This window comes from Podospora bellae-mahoneyi, chromosome 4, assembly GCF_035222275.1.
Source record: "Podospora bellae-mahoneyi strain CBS 112042 chromosome 4, whole genome shotgun sequence".
Lineage (NCBI taxonomy): Eukaryota > Fungi > Ascomycota > Sordariomycetes > Sordariales > Podosporaceae > Podospora > Podospora bellae-mahoneyi.
Window position 1 is genome coordinate 2,833,458 of NC_085883.1, and position 22,000 is coordinate 2,855,457.

General features: G+C 52.5%; 4 protein-coding genes across 4 annotated transcripts; 3 read left to right on the forward strand and 1 right to left on the reverse strand.

Moving 5' to 3' along the window:
- Positions 1-2,752: 2,752 nt before the first annotated feature.
- QC761_0069280 (uncharacterized protein) lies at positions 2,753-3,991 on the forward strand (the record flags this gene model as incomplete). The annotated part of the gene is made up of 3 exons (XM_062872688.1): positions 2,753-2,911; positions 3,120-3,256; positions 3,902-3,991. Exons 1-3 carry the CDS (start codon positions 2,893-2,895, stop codon positions 3,989-3,991), a joined length of 246 nt encoding a protein of 81 aa, XP_062732554.1. The 5' UTR covers positions 2,753-2,892.
- A 426-nt stretch (positions 3,992-4,417) lies between these two features.
- On the forward strand, positions 4,418-6,025 carry QC761_407010 (uncharacterized protein; the record flags this gene model as incomplete). The annotated part of the gene is made up of 2 exons (XM_062878978.1): positions 4,418-4,782; positions 4,843-6,025. The coding sequence occupies 2 exons, from the start codon at positions 4,418-4,420 to the stop codon at positions 5,570-5,572; spliced, it is 1,095 nt and encodes a 364-aa protein (XP_062732555.1). The 3' UTR covers positions 5,573-6,025.
- A 1,552-nt stretch (positions 6,026-7,577) lies between these two features.
- Positions 7,578-11,323, reverse strand: STE20 (signal transducing kinase of the PAK). Its single transcript, XM_062878977.1, has 4 exons — positions 9,713-11,323; positions 8,278-9,643; positions 7,883-8,217; positions 7,578-7,777 (listed from the first exon to the last, which is right to left on the reverse strand). The coding sequence occupies exons 1-4, from the start codon at positions 10,697-10,699 to the stop codon at positions 7,676-7,678; spliced, it is 2,790 nt and encodes a 929-aa protein (XP_062732556.1). The 5' UTR covers positions 10,700-11,323; the 3' UTR covers positions 7,578-7,675.
- Positions 11,324-12,694: 1,371 nt separating this feature from the next.
- QC761_406990 (uncharacterized protein) lies at positions 12,695-19,587 on the forward strand. The gene is made up of 5 exons (XM_062878975.1): positions 12,695-12,748; positions 12,820-13,852; positions 13,946-15,033; positions 15,151-18,084; positions 18,139-19,587. Exons 4-5 carry the CDS (start codon positions 15,231-15,233, stop codon positions 19,113-19,115), a joined length of 3,831 nt encoding a protein of 1,276 aa, XP_062732557.1. The 5' UTR covers positions 12,695-12,748; positions 12,820-13,852; positions 13,946-15,033; positions 15,151-15,230; the 3' UTR covers positions 19,116-19,587.
- The last annotated feature ends 2,413 nt before the right edge of the window (positions 19,588-22,000 follow it).

The following is a 22,000-nucleotide window of genomic DNA, read 5'->3' on the forward strand; positions in this document are numbered from 1 at the left end:
TCCTGAAGATGAATTGCTATATACATTGTGATGATCAAACAGGAGCAACTGGGGAATGAGGTCGACTCGGATTGAGTGATATCAGTCTTGTAAGATTGAGAGCAGTCGCTGAAGAAAGTGAATTGCTGTATTTTATGTGAAGGAGAAAGCCCTGAGAGCCAGATATGTATGCGACCTTCCATGAGCAAGCAAGCTGGAAGGGGAAATCGAAAAAAGGGGAGGTCGATGTGTTTCTTGAGGTTAATGTGGATGAGGGCCATTTGGCTGCCAGATGTGATATTCATAAAGCAACGACTCCAGAGGTGGAGAACTCGATATTGTACATCAGACGCACACCAAATGTAACTTACGCTGAAGAGCAGTTAAAATGGTCCGCTTGGCTCCGGGCGACAGCGGTCTCGACTTCTTGGGCCAAGAGAGGAACGTTAGATTGGCGGATTTTCTGTGTGCCATGCGGCCACGACACGCTGTCAACGGGCTCTCCCGCTGCGACAGCAATTTTATGCAATCTGTGCAGTGGCGACGAAGAGAAAACCGGGAAAGCGGGAACATCGTGAACGTCAATGTCATGCCTGCTGCTGTGACCTGCGTGATCGATCGTGAGGGTAAGGGTTGCTGCGACCGAGACTGTCCGTGGTCCAAGCGTTCTGGGGCCACAAGGCGCCCCGGATTCAGGGGTCCAATGGTGGCGAGTTTGAGGCCATCGTGAGATCTGATCTGGGGTAAAAAGGCGGCGGGCTAGGCCCTTGCCGACCCAAATGACCGGGAAATAAAAATACGATGCTGTGGCTGACTGGCGGCGGCTCGCTTCGACCCTGCGGGAAGATTATCGTGAGCCGTTGGATGGGGCTCGCTTGGCGTTGGCGTGTCCCACGGAGCTGGCTCGAGCTGGCAGAGGTTACCCCGTACCTTTTTTTTTGAACGACATGCCTTGGATCGTGAGTTTTTGGGTGGTGGATTTTTGTTGGCGGTTGGTGTTAACACCACCAACTACGGAGAAAAAGACAGTGAGGGGATGAGATGAAGGAGGAGACGGGGAGAACATGTTGCCAAACCATGGGGGGCCTTGATTTACCCTGTCTGACAGATGGGCGTTCTTGTCGTTGCTGGTGATGAGGTGATTGATGAACCAAACGACCGATGGGCAGACGGCCGCGGGCTGGCCAACAAGCCAATCCCCGCACCCGCGGATGAGTCCCGACTCAGGTGGGGTATCCGAAAGGTTCTGGAAGGGCTTCTTGATGGAGTTCGTCTCAGGCCAACAGAGCAGGAAAAAAAGTCCCTATCAAGATGATGCATTCAGCAACTCCGATAGGCCACTGCAAGCAAGGGGCACCAAGTCGTTGACGTTCTCGACTTCAGTAGTCTCGACCGAAGGATTTGACTGTGCATTACCGTTCCCTCCCTTACCTAGCGTGCCTTTGCGTGGTGCAGGCGTTGATAACCATTTTTGACGCGTCACTCGGAAGCTGCGAAAATATATGCAGAGGTATGGGTTGGGTTGGGTTGCTTGAGGGGGCTTCATACAGCCGTGCTGCATGGCGGCTGGGCGGGGCATGCAGACGCTCATGCAACGACTGTGCTGCTTGGTTGATTCTTGCCTGCGGTTGGATCGACGGTACCTGATGGAGGGTAGACTTCATTTGTTTCTTGAGATACTGCTCCGAATAGCGGACCATCATAAAGGCAGAAGATCGACAATGTACCGGTCGAGATAGGAGCTGGAGCTCCCCTCCCACCACGAAATAGCTGAGACACCAAAGTAGGTTAACACGCCTTAAAGATAGTTTATAGGCCTACAAACTATCTTTAAGGCGTGTTAACCTACTTCGGTATCTCAATTATTTTGGGGCAAGGGTGCTCCCCTAGACAGCCTCAATTCGTGGATGCTGCCTCCTAAATCCGAAAGGCTGTGCACCGCAGGTTACGTTGCAGGTCCTCCCGAAGTGATAGCCCAACGGTCCTCCCCCCTCGGTGTCTTGGCCATGTGAATTAGGTAGTTGATGGTGTAGATGTCTTTTCATCAACACTACTATCCTTGCCGATTGAGCCGGCAAGTCGAGTTTCATAGGCAACCACATGACCTAATGTCGAGATATTTTGCTGATGCATCCCGCACCTTTAGTTTCTTTTTGGCAATGGCGTGTGCGGCATGAGTTCATCATCGGCGATGGTGTTGTGTTCCTCGAATCGATCGAGCAACATGGACCTTACCACCAACAAAAAGCTCGGGCTCCAAAGTTCGGTGAGACGGCTCTTGATGCAAGGTAAGCGGTATGTGCTACTGCTCTAGAGAGGCTGCATCTCCTACTGGTAGATGTCGAGATATCGACTGTCATGTCCAACTCATCCTAAAAAGCCCAACCACCGGTTCAGTCCCATGCAGGTCCAAGCCCAAGCTCCGATTGTGTCTCTGTTGAGTGCGGGGTCTGCGGGGCTTCTGAGGGGTAGGTCACCGCTCTGCGGAATGTTGAGTGGTGTGAAGTGTTTCGGGGGTCAATTATCTTTTGTGAATGTTTTAGTTGGTGATATCTGGGTGTAGGAAGCCCCTGGAATAGAGGATGGGTTTTCAGAAATTGGGCCCCCACGCACCGCCAGAAAGTTGATGGCGTGGTTTGCCACGACGCCAATTGACCGGGGTTTCCGACCGCACTTTTTTTCTGCATGTAACCCCACACGATGGGTGCTGCAGCTCCATCTACGGCAACGACGGCCACCGAGAGAATGGAGGGAAGAAGATGAAGCCGTACCAGAGGTCCGGCGTGGGCCGCATGTCTCGTATCTCAAGATAACGTGTTGCTGATCAGTTCAAAGCCAAGGCGGGTGTAAAATCCCTACTGGGTGTGTGACACGTCTGGACGAGCACGACGAGGTGCGTTTGGAGAGTGCCGGATGTTTGATGCTGTTGAGGGTGGGTTTTGATCGTCCAAGAGCTCCCAGGCTGGCCCTGGCACGCAGCCCTTGCCAGCCCTGTCGTCTATTTAACCTCCACTTACCTATTCTAGTTAGCGGTTGCAGCAAGCGTGGTTGAAACAACAGATGCTGTCGCAATCACTTGCCCTTTTGGAAAAGTGTCAGGACAGGCGACCTGTGACCGTCATCCGCGACCCTGACACCAGCGATTCCGCACTCTGGAGCACTGCATGTTTCCCGAGAAATTACTGCTGGTCTTGTGACTGAATCCCAATCTTTGGGCCCACCAAATGTGCTCTCACCGCTCGAGGATCCCGCTCAGCAAATGCTCGGCCTCGAGGGGGTGGGTGGTTGCTGATTATCAGTTAGATGGTGGGCAGATAAATACCAGAGCACTGAACCACCAGAGTTGGAGGGGGACACAGACGCCAATCTCTAGCTTTTGTCCATTGTCCACCAAATCATCAGCCTCAACCGGTGAACGTCTCCAACCCAGGTACGTCCAGTGGATCTGCTACTCTAAGTTTTGCCGTTGTTGAAGACTTCGTCCAACCAACTGGTGCACTGGCGGGGCTTCCAAGTGGAGACGCACCACGTCAGGCTAAGGCCTCATCAACAATAACCTGGCATCACGCTTCTCCTGGGAAAAATAGATGAGATGGTTGCTGGTCTAGAGGGTCTAGACGAACGTCCGCAGCATGCCGCTCTGTGCCGCTCCCCGCAAAAAGACAATGCTGTGCCGCTTGTCCCTGTCTGTGGGAGGTGGGCGTGGTGGTGTGGTGGCATGTCGATATCAACCATCCATCTCTGAATCCTGGGAGAGGGCTACTGGCCGGTCGTTTCGCTGCGGAAAGACGCACGGAAACGTCGAGACCGGAAGCTTATTTTGCAGCGTTGCAGCATATACTTGGAACAGGCGCATAATCGGCACTCGCGGTTGCGACTTTGCGTGGAGAATTTGTTGCTGATCCGCAAACAACCCTCTCAGAAGAACGATCTCGACTCGCCCCTCCGCCACCATCTTGGCCCCGCTCCCCTGACTGGTCCTTTGCCTCATCCGCCCTCCGGCCTTCCCTAGCTTCAGCCAGCACGTCACGCTCCTAGCAGAAAGACTTTTCCCCTGCTCCATCTTTCCCATCCCATTCATCCTATAAATAACAAGAGCCTGGCGGCCCCGTTCACGCTGTCAGGTCTTTGATTCACCAACGAGCAGTTTTGTGGTCGCTATTGAGGAGCCCAGGTACATTTAACGTACCTTGAACCCATCAGCAGAATCTCCTTCCCCCCCCAGCCTCTCCATTCACTTACACCCAACGACCCCTTTGTCTTCGTGTCAAGTGCTTCTGGCCGAACACTCAGCTCGTTCGTACCTTCGTTTATTTCGCTGAACCTTCGCTACCCACGTTCGCTCAAGCCACTTCTTGCTCTTGAGCATTTTTTGACTTTCTCACAAAGTCTACCATACACCCACCAAAATCAGCAACAACACCACAAATCAGCAAAAATGGCTTCTGCTGTTCGTGCCGCCCGCATGGCTCCGCGCCTTTCGGTCCTCGTTCGGCCCGCTGTCGCTCGCACAACCCCTTCGGTCTGCCAGCGCGCCGCCTTCTCCGTCTCGGCCGGCCGCTTCAAGTCTGAGGTGATCAAGGAAACTGAGGTTCCCGTTTCTGTTTACAACCCCGACGCTAAGGGCGTCGCTTCTGGCAATGCCGACCATTTCAGCATCCCCGTCAAGCCTCGTCAGCGTGCTCCTGAGCCCGTCGTCGAGGAGGATGAGGAGGTTGTTCCCCTTGAGGAGAAGGTCTACTCTCAGCTCCCAAAGACGCTGCAGAAGATGAGCGTCCACGGCAAGGTCATCATCATCACTGGGTATGTTTAACTTGCACAACTTCGAACGATGGAAGTCTTAAATTACTAACAAGAAATTAGTGGTGCTCGTGGTCTTGGAAACTATATGGCCCGTGCCTGCGCTGAAGCTGGTGCCAAGGCCATTGCCATCTTCGATGCCAACCAAGAGCTCGGTGACGAGTCTGCTGCCGAGCTTCACCAGAAGACCGGCCTGCCCGTCTCCTTCTTCAAGGTTGATGTCCGTGACGGACATGCCATTGATGCCGCCGTCAAGAACGTCGTCGATCTCTACGGAACCCCTGACGTCTTGGTCAACTCTGCTGGTATCGCCGATTCCAACATTCCCGCCGAGACCTACGACCCAGCCATGTTCCGCCGTCTTATCGACATCAACCTGACTGGTTCCTTCCTCATGTCCCAGTCGGTCGGTCGTGCCATGATGGCTGCTGGCAAGCCCGGTTCCATCATCCTCGTCGCCTCTATGTCCGGCTCCATCGTCAACTACCCACAGGAACAGTCCTGCTACAACGCCTCCAAGGCTGGTGTCATCCAGCTCGGCAAGTCCCTCGCTGCTGAGTGGGCCAAGTACCAGATCCGTGTCAACTGCATCTCACCCGGCTACATGGACACGGCCCTCAACAAGGTTCCCGCTCTCGACGCCCAAAAGAAGATCTGGAAGTCGTTGACTCCCCAGGACCGCCTCGGAAACGTGGATGACCTCAACGGTCTCTGCGTGTTCCTCGCCTCTGACGCCTCCGGTTTTATGACCGGGTCCAACGTCATCATTGACGGTGGCTACAGTCTCTACTAAGTTTATGATACGACAAGAAATAATTTGCTGCTTTTATCGGCTTCGGGATACCCTATAGACGGTTTTGGCTTTTTTTATGTGTTCCTCATGGGCAGCAGCAGCAAAAAATAGTGGATTCTGACAATGGCATGGGTGGACGGATGGATGGTGATTATGGGGTTTTTATCTTCATGAGCGATGGGATTTTGTTTACTTTGGGGGCGTACAGCGATGATATATTTGTTGTTTTTTTTCATGGGGGTCTTTTTTTCTCTTTCTCACGATATGGGTGCAAACATAAAAAGAATCGGGGGCTCATTTTTCACTGGATTCGTCTCTCTTTTTTTTTTTTTTTTAGATTCCGGGGTATGGGGAATCCTCAATAACGACTTAAGGTTTTAGGCTCGTTACCTAGCAAAATCGGATATCGCAAACAAAAGACTAATTAATATGAATATGGATTTATTTCCAGAATTTTTTTGGGGTTTGCTCGTGATGTGGTGTCGAGATTTGTTCTGGCCAATGTGCTGGCTTTTATTTCCCACGTGGTGGTTGGTGTGGTAGGTCTTTGTCTTGGTTTGTTCTAGCGAGCTTCGAGACTGATGGGAGGGAGAGACGCACGCGTGTATGGGTCTAGAAGATCTCTGAAAAGCTTGACAAAGAATGGGAGCTAGATTCGGGAGTTGCCGAGGTTCTTTTTCATTATCAATGATATATGCTTCTTAGTTGATTTAGCAAGAGGTTCTGGACTGGGAGACGGACCGTGGAGGAAGGGTGGTGGAGGGTTTAAAATGTGTTGTGTGTGTGTAACAACATTTCGCAAATACGAGAGATTTGTTAGACTTGATCTGATCATTCACAGTAGCCCTTTGTGACGACTGGAACAGACAATTGTTTGGTTTTGTCGAATTGATGGCTTGGCTTTGCTCCTTCTTTATCGGTATTCCACCCCCTGAATAGAAGCCATAGCCAAGGCATATAGGCATATATCTCCATCTCATCCAAACTACCCACCCACCCACCACTGCAAATCACATGCTCATGCCAAAGTCAGGTAGCACAAAACTCCATTTGTTGCTGTTTGCGCCTTTTATGTGAATGATCGTTGGTTGGTAGGCCGATTCACAGGGTTGCTTCGAGCCCCCCACGTCCGCTCTTCACTCATTGCTGTTGGGCATCACCGCCTCATCACTAGGTAGTTATACCATTTTGCTACCTACCACCGTATTTAGTTTCATCAACTGATACCTTTTACAACCGCAGGGATAGAAAAAAATCTCATAGTTAAAAGTTAGAAAGAGATTCAGTTCTCTCCCCTACTCAATTTCATACCAAACAGGAGAGGAAGCCCTAACGTGCATTTCATGCAGCTCAATCAGCTCTTGCTTCAACAAATCCCAACCATCCATTCCATGCCATAGATATATATACACAAAAACGCCCACCGACATAAGAAACGCAAGCACTGTAGGTGCCTCAAGCATGATCATAATTTTTCGATTGGTGTAACACCGTCCTTCCCCCGCCCAAACCCCAAGCATGGCCCCCCATTCCCTTCTTACAAAACATCATCGAAAAGACCTCGCCAACTCCCCTTAACCTCTCACCAAAGCCCCTCACGATCAAAGTCAAAAAGTAAAAAGAAGCATCTGATAAAACTGGCCTTTTGTAAAATTTAAGCAAAACATATCCCTCTGCTTTGCCTTTCATCCTTCGTCCAAAAACCAGCTATAGCACTATCTCCCCCAACCAAAACTGCCAACCAAACTCCCTTGCAAAAGCCCCACTAAACAACAGCCCAAGTAGAAAGCCAAAAAAAAAAAAAACCGCTAAATTTGAATAGTATGATATGTCTTTTTCCTCAAGACACAAAAGATCATAGTAAGTAAATAAATCCCACCACTTCCCCCACGCCCCAACCCCCAACCCCCCATCCACCCTGTTTAGATCCAACCAAAACATCACAAGTACATTTCAGTACAACATAGTAGTAAGTAATAGTAAGAGAAAAAACAAACAAACAACTCGCTCGGTGGAAAACAGTGTCTGTCTGGCTCCGCTTAGCCATGTGATGATGTCTGTGTGATCCGGTAAAAAGAAAATCCCACATCAGAGATAAATCATTCATTGCCCCTTCCGGGCCTTCTCCTGAGCCCTCGCTTCCCTCGCCGCCCTCACCAACGGCGCCAGGGAAGATAGCTCAACGCATGTCTTCATGAAGTCGTGCTATCATCACAAAGTGTCAGCGTCACAGTCTCCCAAAACAGTCGGAAAACAACCACCCCCATCAAAAGTACAAAAGAACAAGCGGGGAAGAAATAAAAGACTCACCCTCAACAGATCATGCGCGCTCGCCCTCTTCTCCGGATCCACCTTGAGCGCAAAGTACAAGAAATCCCTAAACACGGGCGACAGATCCTGCTCGTTCTTGATGGTGGGCGTCCCGTTGGTAGCGATCAGCCACAGCGCCCTCAGCGGCGACTCAGTCAGGTACGGCGGCTCCCCCTCAATCATCTCGATGGCCATGATGCCCAAGCTCCAAATGTCGACTTTGCGCCCGTACTCCTTTCGCGTAACCACCTCTGGCGCCATCCAATAGGGGGTTCCCACCATGGTCGTACGCTTGTTTTGCGCCTCGTTGATGGTGGCGCAGAAGCCAAAGTCGGCTGTTGATTTTGGTTAGCCCAAGAACCCAAGAGTACCCAGGTAATTGTGAGGTTACATACTGAGTTTGATATTACCCTCCATGCTCAACAAAATGTTGTCGCTCTTGATGTCCCGATGAATCACACCCTTGGAATGCAAATGCTGCAATCCCCTGAGTGTCTCCCTGCACACGCTCGCAATCTGCCCCTCGGTCATAATGTTGAACGTCACCACGTCCGTCAAGCTGCCGCCTTCCATAAACTCCATCACCACCCACAACTCACCCGCACAGAGATAACTGTCGATAAAGTTGACGATATTTGGATGCGAGGATTCCTTCATGACCAGGATTTCGTTGATGATCAAGTCCTTCTTGGGTTGTTGCTCCAGGTTCATCTGCTTGATCGCCACCAGCCTGTTAGACCCTCGCTCATGTCCAGTAAACACTCCGCCGGAGGCACCCTGGCCGATCTTGGTAAACCCGCGGTAAACTTCCCGCGGGTCGCCCTCGGAGCATATCCTCTTGAGGGCAGCGACCACGTCAACTCCGTTAGACTGTCGTGGTCGGTGCCGTGGGCGGGTTGAGTTGGCTTGTGCGACTTGCTGTTGGGATTGTGGTACACGACCCGCTTGCTCGGCTTGTCGGAGATGGGGGTGTTGGGAGGATGGCGGAGTGGGCTGTTGGTGTTGTTGTCGCTTGCTGGTCGCCCGACCCAACTGGCCCGTCATGGCCGCTTGGGCTTGTGCCATGGCTTGCTCTTGTTGTTGCTGCATCAGCTGCTGCTGGTAGATGGCTGCTTGGCTGGGGGTGGTGACAGCCGTTGTAGCTTGTGATGACGACGGCAGGTAAGGGGAGGTGCCGTTCGCTCGCGAGTTTGATCTGGACCGGAGCTCCTCTGGCAACATTGGGATGTTGTCCTTTGGTGGGAGATATGGTGTGGCACCATCTTCTCCTGGATGTGGCATGCCAATTCCGGAGTCCTTTGCTGGATATCCAGGCTGCTGCTGCGTCCTCGAGGGGAGACTGGTTGGTGGTTTTGGCGCCGGTCGGCTAGGCATAAGGTTGGCATCTTTGACTGGAGGAGCAGGCCCCTTGGGGACCGGAGGGGGTGCGCGAGGGTTCTCGAAACTGCCTTCGTGGGTGACAGTTGGGAATCTCGGACTTGCAGGAGGGCTTATCAAAGGCGACATCGATGTGTACCCAGAAGTGAGCACACTTGGAGAGGGAAGGGTCGAAGCCGCCGAAGAGGGTGTGCTCCCAGATAGTCCCCGGTAATCGTTTGCTCGCGCATCGTGAAACTTCTCTAGTTGTACGTCTTCCTGGGGCTTTTCAGTAGTCTCCTTGTAAAATGTCAAAACATCGACAAGTATCTGGGGGTGTTCTCGTGTGTCCTTCTCCGTGATGCCGCTCTCGTTGATTAATCGCTGCCACTCTTTTGGCAAGCCCTGTCAGTAAATAAGGGTTAGCCCAGTCGTTTGAAAGCTACGGAGAAAGCTAAAAAGGAGGCTACGAACAGTAAATTGACCCGTCGTGCTGTCATAACCAACATGGGTGACATGCACTGGGTTTTCTGGCGCCGAGATCAATGGCTTCTTTGGCGAGCCGACCAGACTGTTCATGAAGCCTGAGAAGCCCGACTTTTTCCTCAAGACACTGGGCATCTTGGTCTCCTTCGTCTCGTCTGAATACCTCTTCGGCCCGGTCGAGCTCTCCGTCTTTGACGAGCCGCTGGCCTTCTCATTAAGAGACGATGCCTCTGTGGCGGAGAAGCTCGCCGATTGGCGGAGGGGGGGAGGTGAGTTGCCCATGACTCGGGCGTCCGAATTGGCTTGCGACAAGGCGTGAGGAGTTGATCGCGGCGGGGATGTGTTACGCTTGGCGGTGTTATTGTGGAAGTGGTGGTGGTGCGAGGTGGTTGTGCTTGTTGCGACGGGTGTGGTGTGATGCGTGGGTGACTTCGTCGCTTCAATGCGATTGAGAATGGCAGTGCCGTCAAAGGGAGCGCCAATTAGCTCGTCCGAGGTCTTGGTGCTGAGGGGTCGATGTTGAGCGCGGGGGGCAGTGGACGATGATCTGGACAGCGACAACTTTGGCGGCTTTGGTGCAGGTGCCGTAGAGTCGCGGGCGGGAAGGATGGGCGCGGTATGCGATCGGTTTGCTGGGGAGAGGGCCGACGAGGGTGCCGGTGGTGCAGCGGGGATGCGTGGCGAGGTGGTCTTGTTGTAGGCCTGCTTCTGCTTGTCGGACGCGTTTGGATGCTGGAGGTGCTTTGGGGCGGCGGGACTACTTCTGGCTAGGGGGGCGCTTGGGGCCCGCTTCAAGCTCGTCGAGCTTCGTTTGCTCCCTAAAGATTGGGCGTCAACTCCACGACCATCGACACTGACACTGACGCTACTGTAGACGCTGGAGGGATGATGGTGGTTCGGCGGGGGCTTCTTGGTGAGCCTGCGACGGTGTGAACTGCCGTTGCCGTTGAAAGAAGAAGTCTTGGGACTGTCCATCTCTCTCTGCCAGTTGCTCCCGGTCTCCCGTCTCAAGACAGACTCACGGCACAAAGGAGGGCTGGGACTGGGACACGGGCGGATGGGGAGGCAGCATTAAACAATCAGATAATAATAATACTTAGCAATAATAGGGAGAGAAGAAACCATGGAAACGTACAAATACTATATGAGGTGACTCCAGGGGGGAGGGGGGGCAGTCACAGTAATTGAGGTACGGAGCGAGGGTAGCAGAGTGCAAAATTGCGTTTTGGCCTCTCGTTTTTTCGTTGTCGTCCTCCTCGCCTTCTGCTTGGCTGTGCTTCAGTTCAGTCCTTGTACATGCTGCTACAGAGAAGACCTTGGCTTCCCACGGGCCATCGTGGTGGCATTTGGCGGAGACGCAGCGCGATTGAGACTGCCGGACACAGTGCGAGCCAGACGCAACGTCGGCGGCAAAGGGAACGAACGGAGAGGAGGGGCAGCGGGCAAGACGACGAGATCCAGCCAGGGGAACAGGGGACCTTGTCAGAACGGACACCGGACTAACCCTCCCGGGCCACCGTTTTCTAGAACTCAGGCGGACGACAAGGTGGTGACAGGACGACAGCAGTCACAAGCTCCCGCGCGTTAAAAAAAATGAAAAATATGGGATGGCAGGCAGGTTGCTACGAGCAGCGCATGAACCTCCAAGCAGCAATCAGGCGCGAGAGGCTGCCGCACTATCGGTTGTTGCTCTCCTCTAGTCAAATCATTGCTCTACTTGTGAGGTCTGGCGTGACCCTTATCCAAAGTCAGGATACCCCTCAGTCACAGCTCCTGTTTCCTAGGGCGCCTTAATGCCTCGTAACCAGCCACCAAGCTCTCAAGGCTTGTGACAAAGCCTTGTCGATTCGGACCGTGCTTGCATGAGTTTAAAATGGCAGGATGATGGGTTTGGAGCAAACATGTCCTGCTTCTGGGTCTGAGCGGGACACGAGAGTGGGGAGATCGGCTTTGAAGGGGCACAGTGGGAATTCGACTGATCGATAACCCTGATGATGGGGGGGCATGGAGAAGAAGCATGCGAGCCAGTTGAGTTCAACACCCACAGTTCAGCTTGATTTCACGGAGGGCGATACATAAAGAGATAAAGGTAGTGGTGTAGAGATAGGATTATCAGGTTTGTGTGGTGGTTGGAACCGCTGGCGAGGTTTCCTTGAATTGTGCCCAGCAAAGTGGCAGGAAAACCGTTGGAAATGACCGCCGATCGACAAGGGTCGCCTAGGAGGGTCCCATTTTGACCCCACACCAGCCTACCCGACCATCAGGGTTCGCCCGTGCTTTTGCTCTCCGTTTCAAAACTACCCAGCAACATCCAGCTGCCCATCATCATGCTCGAAGCTGCATGGAATCACGATGCCATGGGCGGTTCCGCCGGCAGGGCATCATATCTAAGGTTGCTCCCGAGGAACCCTTCCTCTCTCGTGCAGAAACCTGCACATGGGGCGCTGTACATACATCGACCCCGTACCTCTGTCTTGCCACACTTTCTCGATTATTCTGTTGCATGTCAGCGAACACCGAAGTCTCCGAGATATCTGGGTCAACCGCATGGTTTTCATTGTTTTCTCAACATGCTGACGGGGGCTCGGGCAGCACTTGGGCACCGCTATGATAGAGAAAAGAATAGGTAGTGACATGACAGGCTAGATGTTAGGATGCTTGGTGTCAGACCAGACAGATGCCAGTAACCATCCTAAAATGCATCACATCGACGGGTGATAGACCCCGCAGCAAGCCGTCGATCATAAACGGCTGATTTAAAATCTTAGGGGGGCGCAATGGCATATCACGACATCAATTATCAAGGAGACAGCTCTGTTAGGAAGTAGGAAGCTGTATCAAACCCTAACCCTTCCGCAACTATTTGACGCTTTACACTTGGCTTTATCAAGAAGAATATTCCTTATCCTTCAACACAACTGTCTCTGCAAAGAGTGGTGATTGTCTGAAGATCCTATCAATGAACGTTAGATATCATTGGGCTCGTTATCAGTATCATGGCATCTCTATTTTGATCAACTCCTGGTAGCCATTCCTAGTCAGACACGCGGCCAAAACTTCTGTATTCTGTCGGTGTTAACTAGGATCTGTTATAGGTCGCACTGCCACCGCCCATAATATAACAGCAACGGCGACTACCTGCTGTCACCTACATCCACCTGCTACCATGGCCATGAGCCCCCAACTTCCCCAATCGCCTGTCAACGGAACGGCTGCTGCAGCAGGTACGCAGCCAATGCACCAGCCCTCGTCACTCCGTGTCTGTTTTTGGAACCGTGGAGGAAGAGAGCCGGCACATTTTCGTACTGTACCAGTTTGTACACTGTGTCGTTGGAGCAAGCCTACAGTGGACAGACCTTCCAGAACATCAACGGAAGCCAGCGAGATTGGGCAGCATATGGGAATAACGGGCAGCTGCACCACGGAAGAAAACGACGAATCGCTCTCCCCGGAGATAGGCTTCGAGAACCCGAGACATCGACTTCACTACGAAACAACAAGATCTGAGCTGACTTTGCACGCTTCAACTCCATCCTCTGTTCTTTGGTGTTCAACAGCAGTCTATGTCACTGTTTCTGGCCCGTGAAAAACTGCCTTCATACGTTGATGGACTTGCCAATATGCTTCTCTTTTGACTAACCCATATGTCCCTCTCATCTAGCTAAATAATCACGAGTTCAACTCACACGCGGCCATCCAGACCATCATGAAACGCATGTTCCGAGTCTCAGTCACTGACAAGCTACCTGAATGAGACCAATGGATTATAGACACGGACTTGGCCTCATGAGGAGAGGCCTTCCCCGGAATGACCCGACTGGACAGATATACGCCGTTATGCGATGAGGGGAGATGACGATACCGGGGTTAACAACGCTGTGTTCACATCCCCTTCTCCTTCTTATTAGCTGCTCGGCACACGGCAGACGCCACCTTCTTCCACCTGCCCTCTGGAGAGTGATGAGACGGGCCCTCGGGCGAGGAACAGAGTCGGGCACTTTACTTCACACGACATTTCGGCGCGCAAAACGGGAGTGCACAGGTCGGCGTGGTTTGGGGGCCGACTGGATCGAGCCGATGCCAGCGTTGCAAGGCTTGGTGGTAGGATCTAGAGGCCGTTGATAACAGGTAAAAAAGCATATCAGCTCGGTCTTTTTGTGTATTGTGACTAGGAGAGCGCATCACGGACCCGAAATTTGTTCTCATATTGGTCCTTTATAGGTTGGTATAGAGTCATATCCGAAAATCGCCTGTCGAGGACCAAAGCCTTCAACACACTCTAATGTTATCTTGAACATTATTAGTTTCAGCTATAGATGCCGCAAGCCATACGATATGATCCCGCTCTCAGCTAGCTAGATTCAAGTAGGACATAAATGGACATCGACTCCCAGTTGCAATCTGATAGCTGGCACTATATATTGCCTGAGACCCGTCCAGTTTCCTTCCGAACCGTCCTTCTGTGTTCGTTCCTCTCTCATCCTCTCGATATCTTTCAGACCTTGCCAATCTGTTACTCACCCACACTCATCCTCATCCCAAACACCAAATTTCAGTAAGCACTCGAGATTCGGAGAATATTCTGTCTCTTTGACAAGATGGAAAGGTATGTCCCTGCCTAGCTGTAACACAGCAATCAGATCAAGCAAAGATGATGCATGGTTGGATTGTTCTCGAATGTTGGCTTGGCAGATGAGGCTTGACAGCTGCAAAAGATGCGATCCAAGGCCGGTTGGCGGACGTGGCAGCCGTGGCAGCCGCAAGTGGTGCGGGGCATGGGGCGGCGGAAGGTGTGGCTTGAGAGCAACCTGGAAGACTGGCCCACCTCGGCGCCGGGGGGGTTCGATGGCGCTACCAGGCCAATCCCCTTGCTCAAACATTTTTTTGGTGAAGCTCGATTGGAGAAAGTGTTGAATGTCCACCTGGCTCCAGCTTGCTCCAGACCGCGAGACCCCATTTGTGAGCAACTTCATCGATTGCTTGTCTGGCCTTTTCTCTGTACTGCCCTCCACACGGCCGTCGCACTGCTCGTTCCCTCCCGCCCTCTATATAGCCGCTGAACAGCAATTGCATCAATTCCCTGCGCATGATGCTCTAAACCCCCATCATCATCATCGCCCGCCGTTTTAATATTCGTTTCCGCTGTTTCCCCCTGCCTGCCGCAGACCAACACACACCGTCATCACGACCTCTTTCTACTACAGTCTTTCTCCGTGAGACCGGCTGTCACTGATTGGGCTTGTCGACCCTCGCTGGCTACAGTTTTTTTAATAGCTCTTTTCTCCAACGATCTGTCCGTTAATCCAGGCGTGAGTAAAATGGCGTTGTGATGTCCCCGCTCTCCCACGCCCTCGCCGCCACACAAGCCTTTGGGTGCTGGGTGGACGTCGTATCTGATGGAGTCAACTTTATCTAACCTTTGCCAGACTCCGCCAGGCTCTTCACTTGTCTTCACGACAAGCTTCTCCCGTCTTACGTTACGCATCTCGATATCTATCCCCCAGCCATGGCCGATAACGTTCCCGCTGAGCCCTCAGCTGCTAGCCAGCTCTTGCAACAGCATGCCACGCACCACGTAACGGTCGAGGATGTTGTAGACGAAGAGCTCCCCCCCAAGTCTGCTGCCAGCACCGAGGCTACTACCACGGAGTCTGCCCCCCCAGCAGCCGCACCAAATCCTGCGAAGGCCAACATTGCTACCCAGTCCCGTGAGCTTTTCCCAGAACTCGGGACTGCACCCGCTCCTGTTGCCCGTCCCACCGGTATCTGGGCCAAGAGAACCGGTGCCAATGGCACAAGCGAAAGCAATGGCACTCCTACAACATCCGCACTTCCCTCTGGTGCAACGACTCCTACTCCCCCGGCTGTCAGGGGCCCTGCGAATATCTCGATCCCAGGCCGCAATGTTGAGTACACACTTTTGGAACCTCAACACGTGCTTCCTCGTGCCCAGCTGAAGAAACCCCTGCCAGACATCGCCAAGGACTTTAACCGTAGGTCGCGGGCACCTATCAAGGTCAGCACCATGGCGGATGGCAAGGTCAGGGTTGAGGCTACTGGCGCCCAGGATATTGCGACCCAGGCTCTGAAGGACTTCATCAACCAGATCGGCACTAAGCTCTCCATCAAGGTGTCGATTCCCCGTTCTACCAGGGCCCATGTCATCGGCAAGGGCGGTTCCACCATCAAGGCCCTGCAGGAGAAGACTGGCGCCCGGATCCAGATGCCTAGGGTAGAGGATGCTCCTGCGGCCGCTGAGGATGAGGACGATGACAGCACGATCGATGTTTTGATCGAGGGCAACTCCCAGCAGGCTGCTGCTGCCCGTAACGCCATTTTGAAGATTGCTGGTGAACGGGCTGCCAACGTCAACACACGTCTCAAGGGCATCCCTGCCGAGTTCTTTCCCTTCATTGCCAAGAACGGCCTGATCAGCAGCCTGGAACAGGGTAGAGATCTTCAGGTCCAGGTGCCTTCGCACCCCGTCCGGGTGCCTCACCCGCCAGAGGCGCCTCAGGGTGGACAGCCTCCCGTCTTCTATCCCGCTGTTGACAACTTCATCCAGCTCACTGGTGAGCGCGATGCTGTCAGGGCTGCCAAGGAGAAGATTGAAAGACGTGCCGAGGAGCTCCGCCAGCAACTCGCCGTCGACCAGTTCTCTCTCAACAAGGGACGTCATCAGTTCATTGTTGGTGATAAGGGCATTCCTCAGGATCAGTTCTTCGACCAGACCGGATGCATTGTTGTCTTGCCCGCCGACGATGAGGACGAGACCGTCACCATTATTGGGCCTTCTGACAAGATCACTCCCGCCTCCGACGTGGCTATGGATCTCGCTATGAACATGCAGAGCTCCAACCTTGATATCACTCGTTACTTCCGCCAGATTCCTTCTGCTGCTGCCCATGCCCGCAACGTCACCCGCTATCTCCGCGAGAGAAAAGAGATTGAGCGTCTGGAGAAGCTGCACCATGTCCACTTCAACACTCCTTTCAATGCCAACGGCGCTCTTCCTTGGGAGCTCTATGCCCGTGATGGCAAGAATGCTATCCGGGCTTCCAACGAAGTCAAGGGCATCGTCGAGGGCCACCCTCCAGCCCGCATTGCGACGGCTGCGGTCGACCCCTTCTTCCACGCCTACCTGCAGAAGGAGGCTAGACCCAAGGTTAGACAAGATTATGGTGTCCACCTTGTGATCCCCCAAGGCTCTGAGGCCGACTCCCCTCTTCTTCTTGTCTACGAGGGCCGCACAAGCCCTGATTCCTACGAGATTCCTCGCGCTCAGCCCAGCCAGGCCGATCTGCTCGAAATGCAAAAGTGGCTCAGCGAGGCCCAAGCCTATATCACTGGCTTGATCGCCAAGCAGGATCCCTTGACTGCCGCTACCATGGAAGTTCCCACCAAGTTCCATGAGAAGTTGCGCAGATTCATCAAGAAGGAGCAGGAGAATCGCCCCGAGAACCAGATCCCTGTGCGCGTGTCGAACACTGGGTCGATCATCAACTTCCGAGGTCCTAGCTCTGCCGTGGAGTCGCTGGTGGCTAAGTGCCAGGCCTTCATTGAGCAGGAGAAGGAGGACGAGAAGGAGCGCGGGTTCATCTTGGAGTTTGAATTTCCCCAGAAGTTTGCCAACCACCTCATTGGCAAGGGTGGAAGCAACATTCGGGAACTCCGCGACAAGTTCGACGTTGATATCCAGGTCAATGACGGGAAGGTTCAGCTCAAGGGTCCCAAGGCCAAGGCCGAGGCCGCCAGAGCTCATATCTCTGCTCTCGGCCGTCAGCTCCAGGACGAGGCTACTCACGTTTTGAAGATCGAGCCCAAGTTCCACCGCGAGCTTATCGGCGCCCAGGGCGCCCAGATCAACCGTCTCCAGACCCGCTACAAGGTCATCATTAACTTCCCTCGCACTGCTAAGCCTGCCAAGGACGACGAATCCGTTGCGGATTCGAGCGATGCCGGGAAGCACCGTCGTCAACAGGCCCCTGATGAGGTCATCGTTAGAGGTCCCAAGCGCGGAGCTGATGAGGCCCGTGATGAGATTCTCTCGCTGTTGCAGTATCTCAAGGATACCTCCTTCACCGACTCTATCACTTTCCAGCAGAAGCAGCTTCCTTCCTTGATTGGATCTGGAGGTGCTGTGTTGGAGCAGCTTCGCCAGTCCAGTGGTGCCAGGATTGACATCCCCAGCGCCAAAGAAGATGCTGACGCTGAGGTTGAGATCCAGATCAAGGGTACCAAGGCCCAGGTTGCTGCTGCCAAGAAGGCTCTTCAGGAGAAGAAGGCCGTGTTTGATGACACTGTAGTCAAGACCATCGATGTTGATCGCAAGTACCACAAAGCTCTTATCGGGACTGGCGGTAAGTATTGATACATGAGTATGCCCTTTGAAAAATGTTTACTGACGGTTACAGGTGCCAATCTGCGGGACATCGTCGTCAAGGCTGGCGGTTCCGATGACCGCCGCGAGCTTGCCCGCGCCATTCAATTCCCCAAGCAGGATACTGACGGAAACACTATCAAGGTCGAGGGCCGCACCGAGGTTGTCGACAAGATCATTGCGCAGATCCACGCTATTGTGTCGGAGCGCGAGAGCCAGGTTACCGAGGTTCTCGAGGTGCCTGTTGAGAAGCACAGATCTTTGATTGGCCGCGGCGGTGACATCAAGCGCGGTCTTGAGAACCAATTCAAGGTCTCGATTGATATTCCTCGCCAGGGAAGCGGTCAAACTGGTGTCAAGATTGCCGGCCAGGCTCCCGATGTTAAGAAGGCCAAGGCTCACATCGAGTCTCTGGTCAAGGAGCAGCAGGGCGAGACTGTGCAGGTTCCTCGTGCTCTCCACCACGCCGTCTCCAACAATGGTCAAATCTTCCGCAAGTTCAGAAACGATTTCGGTGTTACTGTCGACCATGCTGGCCAGGCCGTCCCACCCAGACCTGCGGCTCCAGATGCCCGCTCCAACGGTGCCCTTCCTTTGATCACTGACGACGAGGAAACCACTGCCGATGCTCACTCCTGGAAGGTTGTCGAAAGCGGATCGTCGTCCGAGGAGGGTGAGATTCCATGGGTCCTTCGCGGCTCCCCTGAAAGCATCGAGAAGGCCAAGAAGGCCATCGAGGCTGCGCTGGAACAGGCCAAGAAGCAGGATGCCACAGGCTACTTGATCCTGCCTGATCCCCGCACGTACCGCTTCGTTATTGGTCAGGGCGGCAGCAAGGTCAACTCCATCCGCAAGCAGAGCGGTTGCAAGATCACCGTTCCCCGTGACCAAGCTAAGGGTGAGGCCATCGAGGTTGTTGGCAGCAAGGAGGGTGTTGAGAAGGCCAAGGATTTGATTCTGGCTGCCGTTAAGGAAGGTATTGCCAGCAGATCTGCGCCTAGGGAGCAGTAAATTGTTTTCTTTGATGGTCACTAATGATTTGGGAGGCAAACGGTAGTTGCGAAAAGTTGCTGAACTGGGGGCGTGGGCGCGAAGGGGGCTATTAAGGAAGGTTGAAGAAGGCGAAAATGGGGAATATTCGCTCGATAATATCTTGATGTGTTTGCCTTTTTTTATCCATGTTGAAAAATTACGGCACCTGGGCGGATGGTTTGCCTCATGCTATTCCAGAGGGGGGTTGATGTGTCGTATAAATATTTTTAGCTATGTCATGAATATTGTTTTTGTATGTTTAAAGAAGAAAATTGGGGTCGGCTGGTATGATAGGGTGGATGAGGTTGTGTATATCATTTAGGAATCCATACTCTTCTGCTTATGTCGTTTCCACGTTCAATTTGTGTGCTGATATCTCCAAATTTTCCATCAGTTCTGGTATATTTAGCTACATAGGGATCAGAAAATCTCAACATAGTCAGTTCCTACATGATGATGATGATCCGTAACGAGAATGGCCTCTCTGGATTTACGCTTGTCCTCGTTTTCTGTCAGCGTGTGAACTGGGCCGCAATATCAGTAGTTTGGTATGAGGTTATGTGCTAGGTTTCTTGTCTTTTTGTCTCGTGTTGAATCAGTTAACTTGCGACTCGCTTCCCACATTCTAGGTAAACAAAATTTGATTCTGGCTTTTCTTTCTGATGATTAAGTATGTTTGGCTCAATGGCCAGAATATTGAGTATGTCTTTGATGATGAGCATCCAACCTCTACCCTATCTCGTTATTTCTCGAGATCAATGTTGGGCTCTTTTGTACAGAACTCTGAGAGATGATAATTTGTTGAGAGTTGAGGTCGAGTTTCTTGTTGTCTGGGGCTTCTTGGTGGGAAGAATATGGTTGAGGTTAATGAACGCTGTTTGCCTTGTCTTGCTGTTTCGGAGGGGAACACCTTACCTATGGCTGTGCTGTTGATATGAGTCCGGAGGTGGTTTGGATGATGATGGGGTGGGTAGGTGTTTTTTGCCGCCCTTCTTGGGGCTTGGTTGGAAGAGAAGATTCCGAATGTGCTGTATACAGTGGATCTCTTCGTGATAATTGTGGTGGCTTGAATCACCTAGGCGTATGAAGCCTTACACGCTGATAGACGAGGGGCCTGATCATCTCGCTTGAGATGTCTACCTCCCCCCTCTGGTCTGGCGAAGATGATCTCATGTTCATACGAGGTTTCTTTCTTGTGGCTGTGCTTCTAGGTAGGTAGCTGTCTAGGGTTTGTATGAGTGTGTGGCTGATCATGAAGAGGCGTGAATCTTCGGTCAGCCTCAGGTAGGTGTCTTGTTGAAGATGAAGTCTTTTGTCGTTGATGATGCGTGGAGATGAGTGCTGGGGCGTAGGTACCTCAGGTTTGCCCGCAGGGGGCTGCATGGCTGTGCTATAGGATAATATGACTGGGCTTGATACGTGGCCGGTGCCGTAGGTAGTCAGAGAGGTAAGAGGATATGTGGTCTTTGCCCGGCAGATCTCCCTGGTTAGGTATCTCGTCGATTGGTGATATCTTATGATGAGGATCTACGTCTGCCTTAGGCTGGTGCTGGAAGCAAGGAGGGCTGTGTTTGCATATGTAAGAGAGACTTGCATAGGGCAAACTGTTCACCAAGGTTAGTCTCTTGCATCTTCTCAAGATGGGATGTGTGTGGTCGACCTGGACTTGTATGAGGAATGATTTGATAGTCTAGATAGAGTGAGCTTGTGTAACTTCTGCCTGCTTACGTACATGTCTTCCTGCATATGGACAATGGCTATGCCAGCCCTATGCCCTGCTCTTCCCTCCGTAGTAAAAAATTGTCAGTTTGTGGAGATACATCACCGTGAAACTCAGATTCTGGGAGGGGGACTGTATGTTGCATTGGTCAATGACCTGAAATAAGTAAGTGACCGCCTCCCCGTTGAGAATATTCACCCGTCGTGATGCATGGCTATCATGGCTGAGCTACATGTTTGCATAAGCCCACCTTACCTCGCTTGCCTAACCTATGAGCTGACGAGCCAGCGGTTGTTGTACGACGTGTTCGATGTCCCATCCAGCTGTTTGTCACATAGCTTGGGAAATCCCCCTTCTCAGCCTGGTGAGTAGGGTAGTTCGGTATGCCATCCAGATGCAGGTTCGACACTGGAATCATGGCTGAGTGTTTGCATAAGCTCACCTACTTTCATCATCAGGCAAGCGAGTTACAGGTTAATACTAATGTCCGGTGCGAACGTGTGTTCAACAGCCTGTAGATTGTCGATCAATGACGGAGGTAACAATCTCTTTTCTCTCAGCCTGACATTATACGTAAGTCCTTCTCATTGGTGGCCTTGCAAGTCTCGTGATATGAGTGTGGGTGTGCGACCTACATAGGCGGCCACACCCTGTTTCTCACCGCTGATTTCAAGTAGATGGCAGTAAAAACACAGGCCCAAAAATGGACTACCTAATCTGTGCTGACTTAGAGACCGGAATGTTTGTTTGCGGGGTGGGTGGCCGCCCGTGAGCAGGCCTAGTGTTAATGAAACGGCGAGCGGATGATGCTATCATTTGCCCGTTGACAAACCTCAATCTGGGCTGTTCGGTGTTGCTTTTGGGTTAGTGAATGGAGGCTCAAAACTGCGAGAGATTGTACTCGTCATGAGGGAAAAGGAGCGGTCAGTATCCGAGAGGAGATGAGAGTCTTGGTGGAAATTAAGCGCTTTTGGCGGTTGTGGTGAGGAGGCTCCTGTCGAGGAAGGAGTTGACGCAGGCTCATGGTTTGCCATCAAAAAAAGTCCGGAAAGAGACATTCGGTGAGATCTGATGTGAGTGTCCAAGATTTACGATCTGGCAAATGGTAGATGCTCTGTTTACTTGAGAAAAGGAGCCCCCTAAA

Coding starts and splice junctions, on each gene's coding strand:
- QC761_406990 (XM_062878975.1), top strand. CDS start 15,231: ATGGCCGATAACGTTCCCGCTGAGCCCTCAGCTGCTAGCCAGCTCTTG. Junction 18,085..18,138: donor AGCTCTTATCGGGACTGGCG/GTAAGTATTGAT, acceptor TGACGGTTACAG/GTGCCAATCTGCGGGACATC.
- STE20 (XM_062878977.1), bottom strand. CDS start 10,699: ATGGACAGTCCCAAGACTTCTTCTTTCAACGGCAACGGCAGTTCACAC. Junction 8,218..8,277: donor GGAGGGTAATATCAAACTCA/GTATGTAACCTC, acceptor CAAAATCAACAG/CCGACTTTGGCTTCTGCGCC. Junction 7,778..7,882: donor GCGCGCATGATCTGTTGAGG/GTGAGTCTTTTA, acceptor TTGTGATGATAG/CACGACTTCATGAAGACATG.